The sequence below is a fragment of the Protobothrops mucrosquamatus genome, unplaced genomic scaffold, assembly GCF_001527695.2.
Source record: "Protobothrops mucrosquamatus isolate PMUCROS unplaced genomic scaffold, P.Mucros_1.0 scaffold1607, whole genome shotgun sequence".
NCBI lineage: Eukaryota > Metazoa > Chordata > Lepidosauria > Squamata > Viperidae > Protobothrops > Protobothrops mucrosquamatus.
This window is the reverse complement of record NW_015387770.1, coordinates 400,449-427,087: the sequence shown is the minus strand read 5'-3', so window position 1 is coordinate 427,087 and position 26,639 is coordinate 400,449. Positions and strand designations below refer to the sequence as shown.

At 46.5% G+C, this 26,639-nt stretch overlaps 1 protein-coding gene across 1 annotated transcript; it reads left to right on the top strand.

Moving 5' to 3' along the window:
* Positions 1-23,990: 23,990 nt before the first annotated feature.
* Positions 23,991-25,703, top strand: HIC2 (HIC ZBTB transcriptional repressor 2). The gene has a single exon (XM_015822568.1). The coding sequence runs from the start codon at positions 23,991-23,993 to the stop codon at positions 25,701-25,703; it is 1,713 nt and encodes a 570-aa protein (XP_015678054.1).
* The last annotated feature ends 936 nt before the right edge of the window (positions 25,704-26,639 follow it).

Genomic DNA, 26,639 nt, shown 5'->3' with positions numbered 1-26,639 from the left:
ACACTGGAAGTTTTTAAGAAGAGATTGGACAGCCATTTGTCTGAAATGGTATAGTGTTTCCTGCCTGAGCAGGGGGTTGGAATAGATGACCTCCAAGGTCCCTTCCAACTTTTTTTTTTTTTATTATTATTATTATTATTATTATTATTATTATTATTATTATTATTATTATTATTATTATTATTATTCTGTTTGGTTGCTGTGCCAAACCAGACAGACAAACCCTTATGTGGCATCAAGTCATTTTGTGACGCTTGATGGCACCTCATCAATCAATCTTGGCCTTTTCCCTCTCTTTCGCCCACACGGAAGATCAGCCCTGTATATTTGAGGTTTGATTTAACCCCATGCCTTGCGGAAGGCGTCATAAAGTGCGCAGCGGATCCGTAGCAGAGGAATAGATGGGAAAACACCTGCAGTTGAACTGCTTTGATAGGAGAAGAGAGAACTTCCGCGGTCGGGATAAGTGAATATTTTGGCTGGAATTCCTCAGGGGCTGGTTTGCAAAGGAGACCAAATGACCTTCTAAGTATCTTCTCCGCGCTTCTTACCTTTTTATACAGGGGGTCCTTGACTTACAAAAACAATGGCGCCCCCAACATTTCTGTCGCTAAGTCAGCCAGCTATTAAGTGAGTTTTGCCCCGGTTTTACGGCCTTGCTTACCACCGTTAAGTGAATCACCAGAGTTGTTAGTAACATGGTTCTTAAGCGAATCTGACTTCCCCATTGAGTTTGCTCATTCTGAAGGTGATAAAAGGGGATCCCCTGGCCCTGGGACACTGCACTCGTCGTAAGTATGAGTCAGCTGTCAAGCCGCAGAATTTGGATCACGGGGCGGCTGCAACGGTCGTATGTGTGAAGAACAGGTCCTAAGTCACTTTTTCTCACCGTCGTAATTTCAAATGGTTATTAAATGAACTCTTGTAAGCATCACCCCGTCCCCAATCTAAGGAACCGTTTCCATGTCTCTTTGAGTTCTCTCATCTTCTTCCCCTCTCTGTCTTCTCCTCACTCTTGCACAGGAAGGCCAGAATAACAAGAGTGGGAAAGGGACCTTGGAGATCTTCTAGTCCAGCCCCCCGCTTGAGCAGGACATGCTAGGTTCAGATGAGCCTTTTCCGCCAGCCGAGGGTTGAAATGGCTTGAATGCCTCTTTGCTTTCCGCCAGCCGAGCTTTCGACGTCTGCTTTCCTCATCTGTGGTCCCGCACGGAGAACCGATGCCATGAGGTTAACGGGGGGGGGGGGAGGAAAATGTGCTGGGGATGAAAACTGGAGACCTGGTTTGCATTGAGCAAAAAAAAAAAATCGCAATTCCAGGGATTGATCTCGGTAGGAAACCTGGCATTCGTTCTGCCCCCGTAGCTTCACTGTTCTAATTATGGAGGGTACGTACCAGATGCCAGCAATCTTTTGAGATGTAGTCATCTCAAAAAAAAAACCAAAAAAAAAAAAAACAGCTATCAGCAGGAAGTTTGTGAGATCACCAGATTCTGAGTTTAGCTTGAAATCTCTTCGATGTCTCCGCAGATTGAATTTTTGGGGGGAATCTATTTTGGCCGTATAAATTGGGTTTCCGTTTTGTGGGAATGTACAGACACCGGTATATTTCAGCAATGGATGGAAACTCATCAAGGAGAGATTCAACCTAAATTTCCTGGCGGTGAGGACAATTCAGTGGAACGGTCTGTCTCCAGAAGTTCTGGGTGCTCCATCACTGGAGGTTTTTAGGAAGAGACTGGACAGCCACTTCCCTGGAATGGTAATAAGGTCTCCTGCTTCAGCAGGGGGTTGGACTAGAAGACCTCCAGGGTCCCTCCCGACTCTGTTATTCTGTACTCACTGTATTCTCAACCTTAGCCCCTTTCATAGGAGTGGACTTCCAACTCCCAGAATTCCCCGGCCAGCATGGCGTTGAAGTCCACCCATCTTAAACTTGCCACGGTTGACAAACCCTGTTTTTGATGGTTGCAGCGTCACAAACCAACTCTGATATTCAATAGGCAGATAACCAGCTGGGGAAACTGCACATGCCCTTCAGGGATCCCAAAGGAAGTGAGAGCAGAGCATAAAAAAAAGTGGAATGGGCAGAGACCCGGGCCGGGGGGGGGGGGACTTGATTAACAAATTGCATTCAGCTTAATGGATGAAATGCAATTAGCAAGTTCCCTCCACGCTTTTAATTTTCTCTCCCTTTCCGGGCCGCATTGCAAATTGCAATTTGGTTCCGGTTTTCCGAGGAGGGTCTCGTAGTAACTTCTCCCTGGGGTGTAGGCATGGATCGATCCCCTGCGATGAACGTTAGCCCCCCCCGCCAACAAACCATCATTGATGAATGTCTGTTGTTTTGCCAGTTGTGGCCATCATTTCCAATTGATGTCCCTCCACAGGGTGCGTATCTTACCGTACTCATTTGTCCTGGCCATCCAACTGGTAAAGCTGATGCACGGTGCCTGCAAAATGGCACATCTCTGAATGTATGTAGGTGGAAAACTGTGAGGGGTCCAAAATGGGATCATTGGTAAAGGAGAGTATTTGTAGCTCAGGGTTGAAATGAGGAGTCCTTGGTGCTCTCTGAGCTTGGTGGCTTTCTTGCAGACGTTTCATGACCCAACTAGGGAATATCATCAGTGCTAGAAGGGGGTGGGGTTTGTGGAGAGGAAGGAGGAGGAGGACTGTGGGGTCCTTGGTGCTCTCTGAACTTGGTTGTTTCCAGCTAGGGAACATCATCAATGCTAGAAGGGAATGGAATTTGGAGGAAGAGGAGGAAGGAAGGAAGGAAGGAAGGAAGGAAGGAAGGAAGGAAGGAAGGAAGGAAGGAAGGACTGTGGGGACCTTACTGCTCTGAGCTTGCTTGTTTTCTTGCAGATGTTTCATGACCCAGCTAGGTAACATTATCAATGCTAGAAGGGAATGTAATTTGGAGGAAGAGGAGGAAGAAAAAAGGGAGGGAGGGAAGGAAGGAAGGAAGGAAGGAAGGAAGGAAGGAAGGAAGGAAGGAAGGAAGGAAGGACGGACGGACGGATTGTGGGGACCTTACTGCTCTGAGCTTGCTTGTTTTCTTGCAGACGTTTCATGACCCAACTAGGTAACATCATCAGTGATAGAAGGGAGTGGGGTTTGTGGAGTGGAGGAAGAGGAAAAGGACTGTGGGGTCCTTGGTGCTCTCTTGAGTTTGGCTGTTTCCTTGCAGACGTTTCATGACCAAACTAGGTAACATCATCAGTGCTAGAAAGGAGCAAGAAAGATTTGCTCTCTGTTTACATACTAACGCAAGTCCCACTCCCTTCTGCCACTGACCATGTTACCTAGTTCGGTTAATGAAACATCCGCAAGAAAACAATCAGAACCAGGGAGCACCCAGGACCCCACGGACGCAATCATCGTTGCCGTCTCCTTTGGGGGCACGGCGTCGTGTAGAGAAGGACAATCTGCTGAGATCACCGGTGTCTTGTTTTAATTGTAGGCCTCTGTTTGCCACTGGAGGCTGAGCGAAACCGGGTTTCAACACGCTTGCTTTGCAAACAGTTGTGGTGTTTGTCAAGGATTAAAAAAAAACTTCTCGGCCTCGGTTTCACTGGGTTGGGTCCTGGAGGGAGATGCCTCTTTCCACAAACTCAGTTTGTCTTTCATCTACCCAGCCGGTTTTCAGCAACCTTGGCAGTTTCAGAGGGTCTCTTTTTTTCATTCCAAACCTGTTATTTAAATCAAGCGAAGCTGAATTGGGGGGTTCTCGTTTTTGGAAAAGAAAAAAAAAAGTTTCCAGTAAACCCGTGTTTCGTATATTCTTAACTTTATATGGTGGCAGGCAAGACAAGAAGCAACGGATGGAAACTAATCAAGGAGAGAAGCAACCTAGAACTGAGGAGAAATTTCCTGGCAGTGAGAACAATTAATTGGTGGCGCTCCAGAAGTTGTGAATGCTCCAACACTGGAAGCTTTTAAGAAGAGATTGGACAACGATTTGTCTGGAATGCGTATAGGATCTCCTGTTAAGCAGGGGGTTGGACTAGAAGACCTTCAAGGTCCCTTCCAACTCTGCTATTCTGTATTGCCTTCTGGTGTAGAGTTGAAGTCCACCCTCCTAGCAGGTCTGTGATTAGAATGGAGGTTTATAGTAGGCTGGAAGGAACATGTTGGTGGACCTGAATTATTATTATTATTTTTTGCTTCTTGTATTTTAGAACGGGAACCTGGGTTCCTGTTTGCCATTTTTTTTATGTGAAGCTACAAACTTCAGTTAGGATTTCTTGACCTGTGCTGCCAATTTGCTGCCCTCATGCCTCCAAAATTGGACATTGAGGTCAGAGGAGGTTGAGGAAGGTGGCCTTAGAAGACTCTAGAGACCACTTGCAACCTCAACATAATAGCTACACCAATGTTTCTCAACCTTGGCCAGCTTAAGATGGGTGGACTTCAACTCTGGCTGGGGAATTCTGGGAGCTAAAGTCCACCCCTCTTAAACTGGCCACGGTTGAGAAACATTGAGCTAGCTGGACTATCCGTGGTCAATGCTTCTGCTACATTTTGAGCTTGCAACAGGGCCAAACATTGGAGGTCTCCAAAGAAGCAAGATCTTGATTGTTCTGAAGAATGCCAGTTTTTGATTTGGAGGGGGTGGGGGTGGGGGCAGAAGGAAAAACATCAATCAGGCAAGAATCAAAGTTGGACTTTACGTTCTCCAGTCCATGATTGGGATTCTCCTGGAGCCAAGGCTAGGTTTTGCGGTTGGCTTCTTGATGCAGAAAATGTTTAGGCTGTGTCATCTGCATTCTCCTGTTTTAAAAGGGGGAAGGGAATAATGAAATGAAGTGATGGTCTTGGATGAGGGCCAGGGGGAAGCGGCAAACTCAGGTGAATTGCACATCTGCAAACTTGATGGTGGGAAGAGACTTGCTTAGTGTTGGTTTCCATGGAAATGTTTTTGGCACGCCTGCCCTCGCCCTCCCCAGCTCGCTTTCCTGGACATTTCCTGTTGTAATCATGTGTTCCATCTTTTTGTCCAAGAGACACATGTTTCATATTTTCCCATAACCTTCTCCTGACCCGTTTGGCAGAGGAGCAGATACAGGCTTGTCTTCTGCCTCTCCCTCTCTCCTACTCTTGATTATAATGGCTTACCCAGAATGGAAAAAGTACGTGTGTCGCTTTGGTCTTCCCCTTCGTTTTTAGTGTCTGCGTGTGTGCGTGAGTGTGTATTCTCCCTTGGAACCTTGCATCGTTGAGAGAGGGGTCAGCCAAGATCCAGGCATTTGATGCTGCTCAGAAGTCAACTTCAGTTTAGCTTCTTGGTTTGGGCTGCTTCTTGGTTCCCAAACTTTTCCTTGAAAAGGTTGAGGAGTGGCTGTTGACTTGAACCAAGGTGACCAAAACTGAGATGGTCATCACCTCCATAAGTTGGAAGAAACGCCCTTCCAGGCCTACCTAAGTTTTTGTTTCTGCTGTTGATGAAAGAGATGAACATCAAGGGGAAATTGGATTTCTTGGGTTGAGCTACAGCATTGCCTTTGATGGGACCTCTTGGGAAGGCCTTCTCCAACTTGGTGATCTTCCAACCTGTTGAGGAGGAGCACGATGCTGCTCTGGGAAAGGCAGGATCCTGGACACGCCCCAAAGTTGTCGATTTAGAGAAGGTTGGCTGGGACATCACCCAATCCGAAATTTGGTAATAATAGAAAGCATCTGATCCTCTGTGGTTGAAGATGTCGTCCTTTTTTTTCCTCGGGAGGACACGTTCGTGGTTTTCATTGTGTAAATTGCAACGGGAAAAGGGTTTCCTTGTGGACCGGGGGAAAAAAACACCAGAGATGCTGGATTAGTTTTTAATGACCCAAATCCTCCTTCTCTAATCTGGGTGGGTTTGAGAGAACTTGAACTCCAAATAGGAAACCAGTCAGATCTTCTGTGTGTGTTTTTTTGTGGCCGCCAAAGTATTGCTCAATTAAAACTGAAGTGCAGAAAGTCCTCGACTTAACAATCACAGTTCAGCCCAAAATTTGCCAAGCAAGACCGTTGTTAAGTCAGCTTTGTTTCGTTGGTGCAGTTGTTAACTGAATCACTGCAGTTGTCAAGTTACTAACATAGTTGTTAAAGTGAGTTTGGCTTCCCCATTGACTTTGTTTGTCAGAAGGTTGCAAAAGGGGATCGCATCACACACACACACGGACCCTGCAGCCGTCACAAATATGAGCCAGTTGCCAAGCATCAGGATTTCGATCACGTGACTGCAGTGGTTGTACGTGTGAAAAATGGTCCTAAGTCACTTTTCCAGTGCCGTTGTAACTTGGATACTGAACAAAATTGAGGACTACCATCTATATTGATCCCAATAATCTTAAGCAGTTCAGGGCTTCCAACGTTCTTCCTTTTTTGGACGGGAGATCAGAAGGTCTCTGGGCAGACCTGGACATAACAACCCCACAGAGAACTTTGTGGCCCCGTTGCCACCCCTTGGGAAACCTTGAAAGAATCTCTGCTTTCTTTCCGAACATTTCCAGGCTGGCTTCTTCTCCCAGGCGTGCGGATGGCAGCCCAGCACATCTGCAGAACAATGCGGAGAAACCGCAACTTGCATGAATAATACAAGACGAGCTGGTTCTTTGTTTATAGCCTACCGGGAGAGAATAGCTGGCGCTTCTGAAACTGGTTGTGGCACCTGCAGTATTACACACGAGCATCACAACTCTTTGTAGGAGCTGTCTTGAGATGGTCCTTTGCACGCAAGTTGGCGCTCCACAAGGAAATCAGGTTTAAGGGCGACAAAGATGACAAAGGGTCTCGGGGCTAAATCGCGTGACGAGCAGGATCAGGGGCACATGGGGGTAGTCTTCCGATGAGCGGCATAGTGGCCTAGTGGTGAAGACACTCGCCTCCCACTCGGAGGTTGAGTGGTCAATCCCAGGTAGCGGCAGATGTTTCTTTCCTAGAGCACAAAGGGAAAAAAAATATTGCTGTGAACTCCGCGTGGCGTCAGGAAGGGCCCCCGGCCAGTAAATGCTCAGCTCCGGTCCAGCCGCTCCGATTCTACCACAAATTAAGGTATCACAGAGTCGTAAAAAAAAAGGGGATTGTAGTAGTTTTCCAACACTTGAGGGGCTGTCACGGAGGAGAGGGGATCAACCTATTTTCCAAAGCACCGGAGGGCAGGACAAGAAACGGTGGATGGAAACTAATCAAGGAGAGACGCAACCTGGAATTAAGGAGAAATTTCCTGGCAGTGGGAGCAATTAATCAACGGAGTATCTTGCCTCCCTCTCTGGAGATTTCAAAAATAGACTGGGGAACCATGTGACTGGGATGGTGTAAGGTCTCCTGTCTTGAGCAGGGGGGTTGGACTAGAAGACCACCAAGGTCCCTTCCAACCGAATGATTGTACGTTCTTGCAAGGTTCTCTTCTCCTCTGCCTCCTCCTCCTCCTCCTCTCGCACGTGTTCGGTTTGGTGCCTCTCTTCTCCCTTTGGGAAGTGCTCAGCTGTGGGAAACACGGATGCCAGATTAGGTGTCTTTAGCACATGGATCCCATGTCCGATTACATTACCAGCCCCTTAATTTTGCCACTTCTCTCTCTCTCTCTCTCTCTCTCTCTCTCTCTTCTCTTCTCTTCTCTTCTCTTCTCTTCTCTCTCTCTCTCTCTCTCTCTAGCTCTAATTCAGTGGTTCCCAACTCTTGAGGCACCGGGGACCGGAGGGGTGTGGTTTTCCGTCTTGCCTGCATCCCACGGAGGGCGCTTCGCTTTTTTTTCGCACGGACCGGTACTGGTCCACAGCCCGGGGGATTGGGGACCCCCTCCTCTCATTGAATATCTGAGCCAGTGCAGAACTTCTAGATTGCTCGAGAAGCAAATTGGAAAGCCCGCGTCTGAACTCCGCGCTGCCCATTTGCTCCGATTCTCCTCCTCCGCTTGTTGGTGCAATTCTCTCGTGTGCTTCTTCCTTCCCCAAATATTCCTTTTGGCAGCTGTCGTGGAAGCAATGCCTCGTTTCCAGATCTCACCTCCTGATTGCTTCCAGAGAGGGTCACTGCCATGCCAGAAAAAGTTTCCTCTCCAGCCTGATCCATGCCAGATGTTCTCATAATCTCAGGGCAGGATCATCCATGGGCTTACTCGGATTCTGGAGAGCGTTTCCTGCCGAAAAGTGGGCGCGCTTTCATCCCAGGTGCTGCGTGCTTGAATAGAACTTTCCCCAGCCCTTAATTTTTATTTTTAATTTTGACTGACTTAAGCCTCACCTCCACGCAGATGTCCCTCATTTGCTCATTCTCAAGAAATCCCCCTTTTTAAAAAAAAAAAAAAAAACAGGACATCTTTCTCTTTTCAAGCGCTGCAAATCAGTTTGCATTTACCGGTGGGCGTGGGGTGGTGGTGGTGGTGGGCGTACAGGATCCAATCCAGGCCAAACATTTGCTTTTTTTTTTTTTGGAAGGTGGCTCTGCCAAGGGGTCGAGGGGGGGGGGAACCGAGCCGCCGAGAGCCAAGTGTGCATTCTTGCATTTTTTGGGAGCACAAATGTTCCCTGCTCCGCCGCATTCTCCAAGGTCAGAGGCCAAGGGGATTGCCCTGCCCGCTTTCGAAAATATCTTCCCTTTTGAGGGCAGTTATGAGATACCCGTATAGGGCAAGCCCCAGCTGGTGAGCCGAGGTAGAAGCCTAATCCTGGGCTGGACGTCTTCTCGGTGCAAATGTGTCAGTTGATATTTAAAGGGACACACCTGTCGAGGGAAGGGTGTTGCGTGCCTTGGGAAAGGGGGAGGAGGAGGGCACGGGAAAAAAGGGTGGGGGGGATGCTCCGTTTTTCATCCGACTGGGGCGATATTTTGCAAGGTCTCTGGTGTGTGGTTTGTTTTTTTTTTCTATCCCCCAAACACTGGGGAAAGGCTGGAATTCTCCAATAATTCTCCCCAGGTGAGATGAGTTATATACAGGTAGTTCTTGACTTAACGACTGCTCACTTAGCTAATAATAATAATAATAATAATAATAATAATAATAATAATAATAATAATAATAATAATAATAAAGTTGGAAGGGACCTTGGAGGTCATCTAGTCCAACCCCCTGCTCAGGCAGGAAACCCTGTACCATTTTGGACAAATGGCCGTCCAGTCTCTTCTTAAAAACTTCCAGTGTTGGAGCATTCACCGCTTCTGGAGGCAGGTTGTTCCACTGGTTAATTGTTCCCAATGTCAGAGTTGGCAGGGACCTTGGCAGGGACCTTGCTCAGGCAGGAAACCCTGTACCATTTCGGACAAATGGCTGTCCAGTCTCTTCTTAAAAACTTCCAGTGTTGGAGCATTCACTGCTTCTGGAGGCAGGTTGTTCCACTGGTTAATTGTCCTCACTGTCAGGAAGTCACTTTTTTTCAGTGCTGCTTCAACTTTGAATGGTCACTAAATGAATGCCTGTACCTTGACTTACAACCCTGGTTCAAAATTCTGATGGTCAGGATCACCACCACCCATCATCAGAATAAGAATATTGGAAGGGACCTTGGAGGTCGTTCTAGTCCAACCCCCTGCAGAAGCAAGAAACCAATTTCAGACAAATGGTTGTGCGATCTGTTCTTTAAAAGCCTCTGGTGTGACTGTACTTCGGGTCGTCTTACTAAACCAGGATTTGTTGAATAAGCCACAGTGATTGGCAGTAAGGCAGAGCCCCCCTCTGGTGTCAGTTTACACTTTACCTGATGGAACGGACTGAAAGCCCGGCTCAACGCTTGGAAGGCCCTTGACGTTGATCCCGAGAGATTTAATGTTCTCTCCGTCCACCAAGCTGAGTTTCCATCCTCTCCTTTGCCAATGTTGGCTTGTCGGAGCGTTCCAGAGGGGATGCAAATCCATAATGCGGCCGTGAAATCAGGAGATGATGAATGAGCTGGTGAAGTTTTTTTTCTGCCTGACTCATGATAATCAGAGAGCTGAGTCCTAAGTTTTAGGTTGATGGATTGCCGGGAAGTTTAAAAAACAAAAAACAAAAAACCTTTGCCTGGGTTTTAACTGAGAATAAGTGTCACGCCTGCTAACGAGACCCGACCAAAATCGATCTCTGCTTTTATTGAGATTGGCTATATAAGAAGACCAATCTGATTCTGCTGAACCTTTTCTGTCTCCTCTTCAAAATTCAGTGAGTTAGGGAGGTGTCTCCTTGACCACTTCCAAGTGTGCTATTTCTGGATGTTCAAAATGCTGCAGTACATTTTTTTTTAATTTTTTTAAAATTGATTTTCTAGTTTTACATTCAAATATTTAAAAAGCAACGTGGCGGCTATGTTAATCGACAATTCAATAACATACAAGTATCCTTAATACAAATCTCAAACTACTACATTAAATATTTCCTCTCTTTTCCCCAATATTTACTGTCTCAAAGTTAAACTAATACAATTCTTAAATACAATATCGATTAAATAAAAATAACTTCTTACATTTATCAATAATTTTAGTTTATACATATCCTAGTTATTTTAACATTCAATCTTTATAGACAATCAATGTCCTAATTAGTTTTTCCCAATTTTAGTTTCCCTTAAAATATTTAAATTTAACATGTAATATTTATCATTTCCAGGTTTTGAATAACCACCGTTCCCTTTATCACAATGCATCGCAAAATCTAATGTTCAGCCCATTTTGCCCGCATGGATTTCTTGTTCTAGCTTGTCCTCGCCTTACAACAGTTCATTTAGTGACCGTTCCAAAAGTCGACTTACGACCCCTTCTTACACTTACAGTTATTGCAGCATCCCCAATGTCACGGGATCCAAATTCAGAACCTTGGCAACTGACTCGTATTTATGACGGTCGCAGTCTCCGGGGATCACGTGATCCCCTTTTGCGAGCTTTCGACAAGCAAAGTCAATGGGGAAGCCGGATTCACTTAACAAGCGTGTTACTAACTGAACAGTTGCGATGATTCTCTTAACAACTGTGGCAAGAAAGGTCGTAAAATGGGACACGATTCACTTAAGTGTCTCAGCAGTGTAAAGGTTGGGCTCCACTGTGGCTGTAAGGCAAGGACTTATCAAGATTATCTTTTTTAGCATCTACACAAGATGCTTCAAATGCAGTGAATAGTGTTTGGGAGCGAAGATTATTCAAAATTCATTAAAAAAAACACACACAATTGATTTCCCAGTGCTATTTAAAGTGTTGGTGTCGGGCCTGAAAGACCAGATACATCAGTGAAGATTTGATTAAAGTGATTTATTGCTAAAACTCTATGGACAGGAATCTTCTCAGCTCGTGGTCAGGAGTTAGATAAGAGTCAACGGTACTCAAGGGAGATTGGACTTACTCACTTGTGGCTACGTAGGGATTCTAGGCTGATGCCTCTCTTGACTTCGCCTCTCGCTTTTGCCAGCTCTTCTCCTCCATCAAGCCCTATACAGATAGTCTTTTAATTTACCACCTTAATTTGAGCCTAGACCGGGGCTTGTTAAGTTGTGTCAGCTGTTAAGCAGGTTACCACATGAGCATGCCCAATTTTATGACCCTTTTCCAGCAGTTGATAAGCAAACTCTGCCGTCATGAAACAAATCCATTATACCCAACGGGCATCTTTTGCCCCAAACTGGAATCAAACGCCAGAAACTAGCAAATAACACACAGTTCCCTCTCTCCCCCCCTCTCCCAAAAAATCACAGTCACGTGAGTGCAGGACCGTAAACACAAAACTGCCCAAAATGTGATCACGTGCCTATAGATGTGTAGGTGTGTGCAGCCATTGTAAATTTGAAATCGGGTCGTAAATACATTTGGGGGCTTCCATCATAACTCTGAATGCTGATTGCTACCAGCCACTCCTTAAAGGGAGGACTTCTATTTAATTTGTAAACATTCCTCCAGATGTCTTGATCTCTGCATACAATCAGGCTGCATTCTTACCATCTTTTTAGAATTATGTTGGGTTTAAAGGGAGGGGGGGTGCCACCTTATTCTGTTGCGATAGTAGTCATTTGTAGTTTCTGTTTTCCTTTGCGCTCTTTAAGAAGTCAACCCTTAACTCCTGATTTATTTACTTATTGCACACATACGCAAAACACACACCGACCTGGTAGAGGGACACCATCAATCAGCATCTTCGCTGGGATCCCAGGATTTTTAAAAAAGCCCCAAGAAAAGTCAGCCCTCAATAACTTTCATAGAAACTTAAACGCTGTCTCTAAGCCTGTTGTGTGATTGTCGTAGCAGCCAGACCAGTTCAGCGTGCCTTGTGTCTTGAGACACAACTTGGAAGCTGCCTTAGCGAAAAAAGAAAAGAATTCTTTTGACAAAATTGTGCAACTGTCTTCAAACCCCAGACTTGCCTTTTCTAGTTGTTTTAAGTTGCTTCGTATATAATAGAATGTAAGAAAAAAGGGGTGTTTTCTTTTAAAGGCAGGATTTAGTTTTTTTTAGAAAAATCTGTTTGCTTCAACACTTCTTCCAAATTTATTCAAGCAGTATTTCCTGAATTTCAAACTGCACCGTGGCTAAATGGACTTTGCACTTTGAAAATGTGCACTTAATAAAAGGAAACCCAAAACATGTAAGAATCCAGAGGGGGGACTGTTTGGGGGGGGGGAAATCGCATATATTAGATAAAAGACCATTCCAAAATATGTGCAGATTATTTTTTTTAAGCTACAAAACGATGCAGGACCAGAAAGAGGAAGCATGATGAGCAAATTGAACTGGAATGAAATCTGAGGATATTGCTGGCGTAGGTTTGTGAGACAAAATATTAACAACGCAGCTTTACAATAATTTAAAATAATTTTTTTCTCCACAATAGTTTGGTTTCCTTTCAGATTCTATCATTCTTTTGCCTTTTAATAAGCTTCAGAGCTGAATTTAAATACTCTTTAGCGTTGTCTATCTCAGCCTGCGGAGACTTTAATTCTATTTTTTTTAAGGAAATTAAAAAGGATGAAAATTGCCTGGCCTCTCTGAACCAGTTCACATCCCAATTTTTGTGTGGTCCGATCTCCAGCGTCAAAAATCCAAACTCTTGCTTAGAGCCAAGGTGGTTAAGAGAAGATGTTGAAGATGTATAGAACAGACATAGAGCTTGGAAAATGTGAACAAAGTGGGTTTTTTTGTCCTCTTTCACATTTTAAGTTCTCACTTAAACGGAGCCCACAGAGACTCAGGATGATGGAGGAAAAAAAGAATCTTAGTTAATGAGAACATGAATTCTGCTGGTACATGGAATGGAATAGAATAGAACGGAACAGAACAGAACAGAATAGAATAGTATAGAATGATTACAGAAGAGAGAGAATGGAATAGAATAGAAAATAGAATAGAATAGAATAGAATAGAATAACAAAGTTGGAAGGGACCTTGGAGGTCATCTAGTCCAACCCCCTGCTCAGGCAGGAAACTTTATACCAGGGGTTCTCAACCTTGGCCACTTTAAGACTTGTGGACTTCAACTCCCAGAATTCCTCAGCCAGCAAAAGAATTCCTCAGCCAGCAAAGAATTCTGAGAGTTGAAGTCCACAAGTCTTAAAGTGGCCAAGGTTGAGGACCCCTGCTTTATACCATTTCAGATAAATGGCTGTCCAGTCTCTTCTTAAAAACTTCCAGTGTTGGAGCATTCACCGCTTCTGGAGGCAGGTCGTTCCACTGGTTAATTGTTCTCACTGTCAGGAAATTCCTTCTTGGTTCTAGTTTGCTTCTCTCTTTGGTTAGTTTCCATCCGTTGCTTCTTCTCCTGCCTTCAGGCGCTTTGGAGAATAGCTTGACTCCCTCTTCTTTAGGGCAGCCCCTGAGATATTGGAAGACTGCTATCATGTCCCCCCTCGTCCTTCTCTTCGTTAAACTAGACATACCCAGTTCCAGCAACCGTTCCTTATACGTTTTAGCCTCCAGTCCCCTGATCATCTTTGTTGCTCTTCTCTGCACTCTTTCTAGAGTCTCAACATCTTTTTTACATCGTGGTGACCCAAACTGGATGCCGTATTCCAAGTGTGGCCTTACCAAGGCCTTGTAAAGTGATATTATTAACACTTCACATAATCTTGATTCTATCCCTCTGTTAATGCAGCTTAGGATCGCATTGGCTTTTTTGGCTGCTGCCACACACGGCTGGCTCATATTTAAGTAACCCTTAACAAGTGGTTCGTATTTATGACAGTTGCAGCGTCCCGGGATCACGTGATCCCCTTTTGTGATATTCTGACAAGCAAAGTCAATGGGGAAGCCAGATTCACTTAACAACCGTGTTACTAATTTAGCAACTGCCGTGATTCACTTAAGAACGGTAGCGAGAAAGGTTGTAAAATGGGGCAAAAACTCACCTCACCAATGTCTCACTTAGCAACATAAATTTTGGGCTCCACTGTGGTCGTAGGTTGAGGACCATCTGTAGTATTATGTGTGGGGGTGTGAATACGTAAAACATGTAAATTAAGCACTCAGTTAGACTCGGAGTATCTCAGTCCCAGTTTTAAAAGGCTTAATCAATCCCCTGCACCACACACGCAGTTGCAGCCCAAAAAAAGTTTTCGTTGAATTGTTTGTCATTATTTCGGAGTAATTATCTTTTTTAAAAGGAATATGGGCCCGGTGCCGGCTAGGTCTTTTGAACTAGGTTTCTTGAGATTTCCGGTTTTTTATATGAAATGCCAGAATGCAATCACCAAATAGATGTAATTATATAATTAAGATAAGGAAAACTTCATGGAACAATAAACGTTTCTCCTCCAGTGTCCCCCCCCCCCCCAATTGGTCTTTCTTTGTTCTCTTGTCTCTTCTCCTTCCCGGTGCAAATTAATTTAAAAATATTGTTCTATTTTTAAAAGGAGTTAAAATAGCTGGGACTGGGTAATGGGCTATCCATTTCAGTCAATCCAAAAAATTGCTTCTATTTCAGCAATGAGAGTAGAAATAGAGATTTTGCCAAGCTTTGTTGCTGGCTTTATTTTATTATTTTTTACTTTACTTTACTTTACTTATTTTTTTATTTTAGCTTCCTAATTATTATTATTTTTTATTATTATTATTATTATTATTATTATTATTATTATTATTATTATTATTATTATTATTATTATTTCTTCTTCTCCTCCTCCTCCTCCTCCTCCTCTTTTTCTTCTTCTTCTTCTTCTTCTTCTTCTGCTTCTTCTGCTTCTGCTTCTGCTTCTTCTGCTTCTTCTTCTTCTTCCTCCTCCTCGTCCTCCTCCTCCTTCTTCTTCTTCTCCTCCTCCTCCACCTCCACCTCCTCCTCCTCCTCCGTATGAAAAGAATTCTCCTTTCCCCTTCCTCTTCTCTATTATAAAACTTCTTCTCCTCCTCCTCATCATCATGTTTATTATTATGATTATTAATATTATTATTGAATGAAGAAACTTGACGCTGAAAAGCAGAGATTCGTAGAACTTTCTAACCACACTTAGATATTGTAGCATGGAAAGCGGCTGTGAATTTTGGCATTATAGCAGGACCTGTTGTGAAGAAACCAGCCACTGTGTTGTAATGGTGGTGGATCTTTTGAACAAAGCTTGCTATCACGTTCTTGGAGCTTTGGGAGATCAGGATTAAGATATTGATATTGATCAGGTTTTGCACAGGTGTTTTGCCCCAGGGCAATAGCCGAAGATGTCTTAGCAGTTCAGATCAGTTCAACATTTTAGATTAGGGACGTCCCTCCTTGGCAACTTTTAAGACCCGCGGACTTCAACTCCCAGAATTCCCCAGCCATCTGTTTCCTAAAAGTTGGGGAAACTGAAGACACCCATGGAGCCATCATGTGCATTGATGTGCGGCCGATGCACACAAACTGCAGGTTGGTGTTTTTCAGCCAGCAAAACACAACTTTTTCAAATTTAAGATGGGAGGACTTCAACTCCCAGAATGTTGGCTGGGGGATTCTGGGAGTTGAGATCCACATATGCTGGCTAGGGAATTCTGGGGAGTTGAAGTCCGCAAGTCTTAAAAGTTGCCAAGGTTGGACATCCCTGATCTAAAACGTTGAACCGATCTGAACTGCTAACACATCTTAAAACAATTTTACCTCCTTCACGCATCCTTCGGTGGGACGTGGGCTAACAGGTTTGCAGAAAACGTGTTAAATCTCTTGGTATTTACCTCCTGAAGCCTAGAAAACCCAACGACTGGGAATCCATAAAACCAGATTTTACTTATTTATTCATTGTACATTCCTTGATAAGCCCTTTAGAAGGCTCAGAGCATCTGTTTGTTTTGGGAGAGATTCAGATTAGACCTTTTTGCTGGCAATAAGCCTAAATGGACATATTTTATTTTATTTTTACATTTCGGCAAACACAAGAATTCTCGTGCTTGCTTGCTTTTGATTGCGGCTTCAGTTTTAAGCCTTCCTCAAATACCGATTTACTCCTTGGAGTAGAATCACCTCCTTACAGAGCACGTCTATCTTTTAAATGACTTCTCGAGTTAGCATCTTGTTTTTCTTCTATTTTTTTACTCTTTTTTATTTTGGGGGCCTATCATTTCTTTTTCTTTCCCCCTCCACTCATTCCCCATCATTTTTCTTTTAAAAAGATGCACTTTTAAAACTCTTGATTCAGAGAGTTGTTTCCCTACAGGTGATCCCCGACTTACCACCACAATTGAGCCCTCAAAATTGTGTTGTTAAGCGACAGAGTTGTTAAGCCAGTTTTGCCCCATTTCACCACTTTTTTTTTTTTTTTGTTAAGTGAATCACTCCAACGGGTTAAAAGTTAGTCCCAAGGTTGGGAAGTGACTCCGGCTTCCCCATTGAGTTGGCTTGTCCGAACGTCGTAAAAGAGGACCCCGTGACCTTGGGAACACTGCATCCGTCATAAACATGGGCCAGTTTGCCAAGGGTCCGAATTTTGATCCCGTGGGGATGCTGCAACGGTCGTAAGTGTGAAAAACCGGCCATAAGTCACTTTTTCCAGTGCTGTTGTAACTTCAGACGGTCACTAAACGAAGGTTGTAAGTCGAAAACTACCTGTAATGTGATGCATCCTGGCCATGATAGCGCGTCAGAAGTAAAGCTAAGTTAGATATTTTAGCTGGGCTCCTGTTTTTCTAGGTAAGGGATGGTTCTGTTTCAGTTTGAAGGCACGCAATGTTGTTGAGACTTAAAATCATGGGAATATCGAGATGAAAAGATTGCATATGTATGCAGGAGAGAACAAACTGTCGCTTGGGTCAATGGAAGAACGCAACGCATTGTGGCATCTTTTGCGTAGGCGTTTGGAACACACACCCCATCATTCTTGACTGCCAGCCGTGGTAGTTGATAAAAATCCAGAACATCTGGAGAGACCACGTCTTAGGGTAGGGGTGGAGAACCTTGGCTCTTTTATGACTCGTGGACTTCAACTCCCAGAATTCCCAAGCCAGCCGTGCAGAGGGGAAAGGGAGAGGTTTCCAAGCTGAGCCATGCTGGCTCAGGAATTCTAGGAGTTGAAGTCCACGAGTCATAAAAGAGCCAAGGTTGCCTACCCCTGTCTTAGGGGGAAGGGTGGGTGAAAACCAAGTTAATTTCTCTTCAGGTTATCTTTAAAATCTCAAAGCTGCACTTTTATTTATTTGGAGATTGATTTAGCCAATGAAAGTGGTTCAGGGCAAAGGAAGCTTTCTCCAAAAGGTGTCTTTTTTGGGGGGGGTTAAAATTAGTTGCGGGCGGGGAAGACGAGTCACGAGAGGCGACGGTCCACGACAAAAAGAGTGTGGGAAAAGGGCTGGTGGGCTCTCAGCCTCAACCACTTGAAGCTGTGTGGACTTCAAGCTCCAGAATTGCACAGGCATATGTGGTCTTCCAACTCCCAGAATCCCTGGGGCCTGGGGGATTCTGGGAGTTGAAGCCTACTCATCTCAAAGTTGGGTTTACTGGTTGAAGAACGCCAACGTGAAGTTTGCGTGCATCGGTTGCACGCCGCTGCGCAAGACGGCTCCATGGTGTCCCAAATTTTAGGAACCCATGCCTGGCAAGACCCATGGAGGCGGACTGCCCTCCCAAGCTTTAAACCGAGATTCGGGAATGACATAGTCCTTCTTCCTCCCTCCCTCCCTCCCTCTCTGTCTCTCTCTTCCCTTCCCCTTTTCTGTTTGCTACGGACGTTTCCGTTTGATTGCAGTTTCTTAATTGCATTTAACAGTGAACTCCGCTGGTTCTCCATTCAGCGTGCCTGTTGCGTGTTCAATGGAACGGCATGGGGACCGTCGGAGGGTCTGGAATGGAGTTACCTTTAGCCCCGTCTACCTGCCATGGTAAGCGGCATCCACCACAGGACTAGCCTGCCTTTTTAACACCCCCCCTCCCCCCGAAGCCTTCACGTGTGCATCAAGCGCCCCCCTCCCCATCTGCTCCCTGTACCCCTTTCCTCGCCCTTTCGCTCGGACGCAGCTTTTGCATGGCGGTCGTTAAGCAGGTGACCACGTGTCCGTGTGGCCCATTTTAGGACTGAGCCCTGGTGGCGCAGCGGTTAGAAGGCAGTACTGCAGGCTGACTCTGCCCACTGCCTGGAGTTCGATCCTGACCAACTTGAGGTTGACTCGGCCTTCGCCCATCCTTCCGAGGTGGGTAAAAACGAGGACTGCCTGTACTTGAGAAAATGCCTCCTTTTTTAAAAAAAAAAAATCAATCTTGCAGCAAGCCCACTTGGTTTGGGTCTTTGCAACGCACCGGGAGTTGAAACAGGCATGGCTAAATCTCTGCTCCGAATCCCCAGAGGGAGAGCAGAGGAGAGGATGGAAGGAGTAGGGCACCGTGCCAAGCAATCTGGCAAGAAGAAGAGAGAGAAAAAAAAAAACCAGCCAGCAAAAGGGATTTTTCCTTGAGTCAGCAAAGCTGGGGCAGAGCAAGGCTGCTGTTTCCCACCCCCCACCTAACCCCACCCCGTTGCAACAGAAATCCCCGTCCAGCGCTGCGTGCTGCATACTCTTGCTACTGCGTTTCTTCCTGCATCCTTCAGCTTTAATCCTTTGCCCTGTTCTGCAAAGTGCGTTAACGGGGTGGGGTGGAAGAGAGAGGTCCCTCTACAGGCAGTCCCTGATTGATGACCAATTTGTTTAGTGACCGTTTGGAGGGCACTGAGTAAAAAAGCGACTTAAGAACCGTCTTTCGCCCTTAACAGTGATCATAGGGGACGTTGCAGCATCCCCGGGGTCACGTGATCCAAATTCAGAGGCTTTGCAACTGGCATGTACTTACGACGGTTGCAGTGTCCCGGGCTCACACGATCCTGCTGAGAAGCAAAGTCAAGGGGGATTCATTGGACAACTGTGTTACTGACTTAACAACGGTAGCGATTCCCTTAGCGACTGAGGCAAGGAAGGTCGTAAAATGAATGGGCCGGCGCTCACTTAAGAAGTGCCTCGCCTAGCAACATAAATGTTGGGCTCCATTGTGGTCGTAAGTCAAGGACTACTTGTGTTTCTCTTCTTTTTCTTTTTTTTCTTTAGAAATAAGCTGCACGGACTCCACTCTGGCTGGTAGGCGAGGGCTTGTGGCTGTCACAAAGGTGGAGTGAACGAGGCTGTGGCATTATTATTATTTTTTAAGTTTTATTTTGGAAAAAAAAAGGAATAACTCTGCAGCAGGATGTTTGTAAGATAGCAGTTCTCTCAGCAGGCAATAGAAGCTTGAAGCTTTGGAAGGAAGCGAAATATTTATCTGTTTTTCTCGCTATGGGGGGTACAGCTCCTAACTTTTGCAGCTGCAGGAAGGGCCGTGCGAAACATTTAAAGGGGAATATTGGCAGCTCAGGGTTGAAACAAGGGCGCCTTGGTGCTCTCTGAGCTTGGGGGTTTTCTTGCAGACATTTCACGACCCAACTAGATAACATCATCCGTGCTAAAGGGAGTGGGGTGTGCGGAGAGGAGGAGAAGGGGAGGAAGGGGGAGGAGGAGGAGGAAGAGGATTGTGGAGCTTGGTTGTTTCCTTGCAGATGTTTTATGACCCAAGTAGGTAACATCATCAATGGAAGAAGGAAGTGGGGTGTGTTGATAGGAGGGGGAGAAGAAGGAAGAGGGTTGTTGGGTCTCTTGGTTCTCTTTGACCTTGGTGGTTTGCTTGCAGACCTTTCATGACCCAACTAGGTAACATCATCAGTGTGAGAAGGGAATGGGGTTTCCGGAGGGAGGAGGAGGATTATGGGGTCCTGGGTGCTCTCTGAGCTTGGTGGTGGGATTCAGATTAAGCCTTTTCAGACAACCAGTCTCTTCTTAAAAACCTCCAGTGATGGAGCACCCAGAACTTCTGGAGACAGACCGTTCCACTGAATTGTTCTCACTGTCAAGGAATTTCTCCTTAGTTCTAGGTTGCTTCTCTCCTTGCTTAGTTTCCATCCGTTGCTTCTTGTCCTGCCTTCAGGCGCTTCGGAGAATAGCTTGACTCCCTCTTCTTTGGGGCAGCCCCTGAGATATTGGAACACTGCTATCATGTCTTCCCTCGACCTTCTCTTCATTAGACTAGACATCCCCAATTCCAGCAACCGTTCCTTATATGTTTTAGCCTCCAGCCCCCTGATCCTCTTTGTTGCTCTTCTCTGCACTCTTTCCAGAGTCTCGACGACTTTTTTTATATTGTGGCCACCGAAACTGGGTGCAGGATTCCAAGGGTGGCCTCACCAAGGCTTAATAAAGTGGTATTAACACTTCATGCGATCTTGATTCTGTCTCTCTTGTTCATGCAGCCTTTTGTGGGCGAGATTTCGCCATCTCTGCCTTCAGATTTGGCAGTTTGCCTGTGCTGCAAAAGAGAAGGATTTCTTTTTTTTCCCCTTTTTTTTTTGCGATGGTAACCTCAGCACAAACGATGCTTTTGCTGACTCATCTCTTCTCTTAATTACTTCGCCCCTTAGAGCTTTTTTTTTTGTTTGGGGGGGGGGGAGAGAGCAAAGTAATAACTTTATCAGAAGAATGCCCAAGGTCTTGCCGAACACCAGTTGAGACCATTTAAGATGGATGGGTGAGGTTCCAATTCCAGGAGAAATCTGGCCATTTTCTTCTCCTAGGGTTTTAATAAATCTCTTCGAGCTGTTTTTTTAAAAATATATACATATATTACATATTATCTTGTGGCCTAGAGGTTAATACATCTGCCTAACATGCAGACAGCCCAGGTTCGAATCTCAGAAGGGTATGTCTGGTTGAAAAGAACTAAAAAATTCGAAATGGCTATTCCAGTTCTCCCTTAATTCTTTGTTAGCAATCCAAATTTTGAAAAACATATATACATATATATATCTCGCAGCCTGCTATTGTTGTTTCACCCTTTCCCAAATATAAAAGGGTTTTTAGATGCAACTTCTCCGAGGGAGCCTAATTGGTGAAGGCATATTTCGCCACCAACAAGCTCCCCCCTCCTTAAAAAAAAATTGATTTTAGATCAGATTTCTTTTGGATCCAATACAGTCTGATTAGCAGTGATTTGCTACAGTACAGCTAAATAGAAAATCCGAGTTTGGAGGGCAAAAGTCTGCCTCCATTCCCAAGGAATGTTGTTAGGAAAAGAGACCCGTATCCTATTTTCGTTCGGCCCCCCGCTGGGATTAGAAAAAGGTGAAGAAGCACTTGGGGATTTAACCCAGCAGAACTTGCATCACATTCTGATGTAAGCTGTGGATATTAAAGCCGTGCCCCCGATTACCAAATGGCCCATGTCGTTATTCTTTAGCTGATGGATCAGTTCCATCTGCATAGATTTGCGTAGGTGGGGGAGAAAAAAAAAAACCTTCAGAAGAAAGCCGCGGTGTGTGTTTGGTGGCGCACACTTAAGTTGGTGCATTGCAGAAACGTTGAGTCAAAGGCGATTCCTTTTCCCTCGCGTTCTCAGGAGTGGAAAGGCTTCTTAAGATGAAGCGTGCCAGTTGCAGACTTTATAAAAAGTAAAGTTTTCCCTGTCCGATTGTTTCTAACTCTAGGACAGGGGTCCCCAACCCCTGGTCTGTGGACCGGTACCGGGCTGCAGCATGCCAGCAACCGGTCCGCGCAAACAAGCAAAGCCCCGTCCACGGACCGGGCGTTGGGGACCTCTGGTGTAAAGTTTAGTGGTGCAGCTCTACAATAGCTACGTCAGAATGCTTGAGGTTGCGCTGGGAGGTAATTGTTCTACCTGGCTACTCAAAAAGCCTTTGGATGAATCAATTTGGACATTACATTTACCATCGATTAAAGGATTTGAATTGGATTGACCCGGTTTTTGAAATCAATTTGATGAATTAGACGAGAGCTGGTTTCCACACATTGCCTGTTTTTAAGGCTGGAAAGAGCATATCGCTTTTCATCTTCTTGTCCCGATTTTATTATTCCTCCCCTTTTTAAATTTGACATGTTTTTTTTTTGTGCCCTTTTGTTCCAGAGACGTGTGTGTTCTCTGACCTGGACCAGCTGTTCCAAGCTGTTTAATTTTTCCACCCCGTTATTTCCCATCACAGAGATGTAATCAAAACAGAGGCAGACTTTTTTATCCTAGCTTGAAAGAAATAAGACACAAGATGTGCCAAGTGCCCTCCTTTGATTCAGCGGTCTTCAAAATTGAACGTTGCCAACTTAACAACCGATTACAGGAAGCCCTCGACTTACCGCACTGCGTTTAGTGACCGTTCCACATTACAACGGTGCTGGAAAAAAAGGGACTTATGACCATTTTTCACACTTATGACCGTCGCAGCATTCCCCCTCAAATTTGGACACTTTGGCAGCTGGTTAATATTTGTGACAGTTGCAGCGTCCCCAGGGTCACGTGATCAAAATTCAGATGCTTGGCAACTGGCATGTACTTAGGACGGTTGCAGTGTCCCGGGGTCACGTGATCCCCTTTTGCAAACTTCTAGCCAGCAAAATCAATGGTGGGAGGCCAGATGTGACTAACTTAATAAATGCAGGGTTTCAGTTAACGACTGTGGCAAGAAAAAGTCGTAAAAGGGGGCAAAGCTCGCTTACAAACCGTCTTGCTTAGCAACAGAAATTTTGGGCTCAGTTGTGATCGTAAGTCGAGGACTACCTGTATCCCATTGTCGTCAGCGTCATCCTGTGAAGTTGGAACCGTCCTATGGTGGGTTTTTTGTTTTGTTTTTTCAGGAGAACACGGGTCTTTTGAAAGTTAACCCACCTTTCTAGTTCCGTCACTGGATTGAATTTTCTAATCTTGAAAAGGCAAAGAGAAAGAGGGGAAAAAAACAATAGCATCTTATGGCTACCCACAGGGGTGACAGCTTTCACGTACTGGTCGTTCCTGGGAGAAGACGGATCCAAAAACCCCCGAATTACATACGTTAGATCTGAGCATTGTCTTAAGCCAATGGTGGTGGTGGTGAAACTATGGCACGCATGCCAGAGGCGGCACTCACAGCCCTCTCTGTGGGCACGCGCGCCATCGCCCCAGCAGTGTTGCCAGAATAGCGAGCACATGGCGTTTGGAAGCGACGGGGGCAGGAAGTGAGAGAGCAAGCGGCGTTGCCCCCCCCGGGGATGCCCTGGAGATGGCAAGGGACTGGCCCCCGCCGCCTCGGCCCCTGCCCCACCTAGCCTGGTGGCCCCCAAGGCCTTGTCTCGCCTCACCCCGCAGGATGAGCCTCCTGCCCACCGCCACACCTGCCAGACCCTGGATCTCCCCCATCCCTGCCCGGTCCCCCCCAAGAGCAAAATTGAGTTGGCCACGCCCACTCAGTGGGCCACACACCCCTGAGGGCATCACAGTGCTGATGCAGCCCTGGCACTTTGCGATAAATAAGTGGGTTTGGGATTGCAGTTTGGGCACTCGGTCTCTAAAAGGTTCGCCATCACCGTCTTAAGCAATAGATAATTCAGGTTCCCCAGTCTAGGTCCCTGCCGGATTAGGTGAACTTTACCTCCCAGAATTCCTAGCTCGGATAACCATTATCAGAGAATTCTGGGGATTGAAGTCCATTTCCTCCGTTGGGTACCTAGGAGAGGAACGGTTGTAATTCCATGCCAGTGGAGTTGTGAAATGGACTCACGTTTGTTGTGGTTCTTTTCCTGTCCTCTCTTTTAGGTGATCAGGTGACCAGGAAAGGGAAGACAAGGTGGAGATGGAACTGCCAAATCATGCCAAACATTTGCTCCTGCAGCTTAACCAGCAACGAGCCAAAGGTTTCCTTTGCGACGTGATCATTGTTGTCGAAAATGCCCTCTTCCGTGCCCACAAGAACATCCTGGCAGCCAGCAGCATGTACTTCAAGTCCCTCATCTTGCACGACAACCTGATCAACTTAGATACTGACATGGTCAACCCTACCGTGTTCCGGCAAATCTTGGACTTTATTTATACTGGGAAGCTCTTAATGACCGACCAGCCCGGGGAACAGAACTTCAACGCTCTCCTCACCGCAGCAAGCTACCTCCAACTTCCTGACCTGGCGGCCCTTTGCAGGAAGAAGCTCAAACGCAGCGGGAGGTCCTTCACTGGCCGGGCTGGTGGAGCCTCCAGCGTTGGGCGGCCGCCTCGGAGTCAGAGACTTGCCACCGCTTCCGTCATCACTCGTTATTCAGGGTCAACCGAAGGGATGAAGGGCTCTCAGTCGAAGGAGATGCCAAAGGCGAAGGTCTCAGGTGATGAGGTCTTCATGAACAGTTCCAACCAAGAGAATTCCCACGCCTTGAGTAGGGGCCTGGGAGAGGGGAGTAACAGCACCAACGGGAGCTGTGTGGACCAGGAACTTGGGCTGGATCTGTCCAAGAAAAGCCCCTCCCTGCCCACTGCAGCCCCCCAAGACGAACCCCCACACAGCGAGAGTCAGCGTGGCTCCCCCCGGCCTGCCTCAGCCCCCACAGCCAACAGTGCCTCATCGTTCGAAGATGCCACCTCTGGAGCCCCTCCCGCCCTAATAGACAACTGTGAGCCCATGGAAACGGATCTGAACGAAGACCGCCAGTCTCTGCCCGAAGGCAGCCAGCGGAAGAGCCTACGCCATTCCTCGCGCAAGAAGGAGTGGATCAAGAAGGATTGCGCCTTTGACCGGAAGGAGGGCGGGGGCAAAGGCTGCGAGGAGGGCGAGGGGCTGCCCAACGGCATCCTGATGGGCCCCTTGTGCAAGTCCGCGGAGCGCAGTCTAGGCTTGAGCCCCTATGGGCCGGAGCCGCCGTTGCACGCCTGCAAAGAAGACGTGGAGAACGGCAAGGAGAACAGCGAGGACAGCGGGCAGAGCGAAAGCGAGAACGGCGGTCACAGCAGCGCCAACTACGTCTACCGTCAGGAAGGCTACGAACCCGTCGCCTTTGGGGACAACTTGTACGTCTGTATCCCGTGCGGGAAGGGTTTCCCCAGCTCGGAGCAGCTCAACGCCCACGTGGAGAAACACACGGAAGAAGAGCTGTACATCAAGGAGGAAGGGACGTTTGATGATAAAGAAGAAGAGGCCGAGGATCTATCGAACCCCAACCAGCCCTACGCCTCGGAATCGCGGCCGTTCAAGTGCTCGGTCTGCGAGAAGAGCTACAAAGATCCGGCCACTCTCCGGCAGCACGAGAAGACTCACTGGCTGACGCGCCCCTTTCCGTGCAACATCTGCGGCAAGATGTTCACCCAGCGGGGCACTATGACTCGGCACATGCGCAGCCACTTGGGACTCAAGCCCTTTGCCTGCGAGGAGTGCGGGATGCGCTTCACCCGGCAGTACCGGCTGACCGAGCACATGCGCGTCCACTCAGGGGAAAAGCCCTACGAATGTCAACTCTGCGGCGGGAAATTTACCCAGCAACGAAACCTCATCAGCCACTTGAGAATGCATACCTCTCCTACATGAAGCCAAAGTCTCTCCAAGGAGCTCTGAGCCCCTCCCACCCACCCACCCACCCACCTGTCCACCATAAATATCCCTTAGACTTGCTGCTTTAAAACAAACTATACAAAACACGGGACATTCGTCTCGCCCTCTTCAGTCATGGAAAGTGTCAACCAAACAGAGCTTTACTTCTTTCTTTCTCCTCCCTGTTTCTCCTCCCCCCCCCCCCCGGTCTCTCCCCTCTCCCCCCCCAAAAAAAACCCCCCCGCCCCAATTTAACTTCCAGACCCCTTCTTTTTGTATCAGCTTTTCTCTCAGGGCCTGTCAGGGGGTCAAAAGTGGAGCAAGGAATGCCCCTGGAGTTGACATGGACCTTCAGAGGATGTCCACTGTAGGGAATGAGGGACGGTTTAGGAAGTGCTTCCTGGTTGAGGCCAAGTCAAATTTGAGGGCCCCACGGGAAGGGAGGGGGGGGCTAAGGTGGTCTTAGTAATGGAAACAAGGGACGGCCCTCACTCCCTCGGTTTACGTTCTTAGCACTTTGGAATTGCTATGATAGAACTTCCACCACAGTATTATTTTTCTTTCTTCTGGCCAACTCCGGGGACACCCTTTTGTGGCCAATGGACGGCCTTCTTGCTGTTGTTTTGTTTTTTTGCTTCTTTAATCCTTTGGGGTTTTGAGGGGGTGGGTGGATTAAGTTGGATCTGGTTTAAGTGGATGGTCGTCCCTCAAAGCTGCAATGGGAGATGTTCTTTGCCAATGGAAACCAGCCTGTTCTTTCTTCGTTCTTTCCTTGGGGAAGTTGGTGGTGTCTCCTGAAGAGCACAAAGGACGTTTCCATTGGCTGAAAGAGAGGGAAGTCCCATTGCCGCCCCTCCATTTTGATGTGGTGCTTTCCATCTTCCAACTGTCCCTTCTCCATCAAGTTCTAAGGGAAGAGCTGGTCCGCCTTAA

Excerpts from the sequence above, each read along its gene's own strand:
- HIC2 (XM_015822568.1), top strand. The coding sequence starts at position 23,991 with ATGGAACTGCCAAATCATGCCAAACATTTGCTCCTGCAGCTTAACCAG.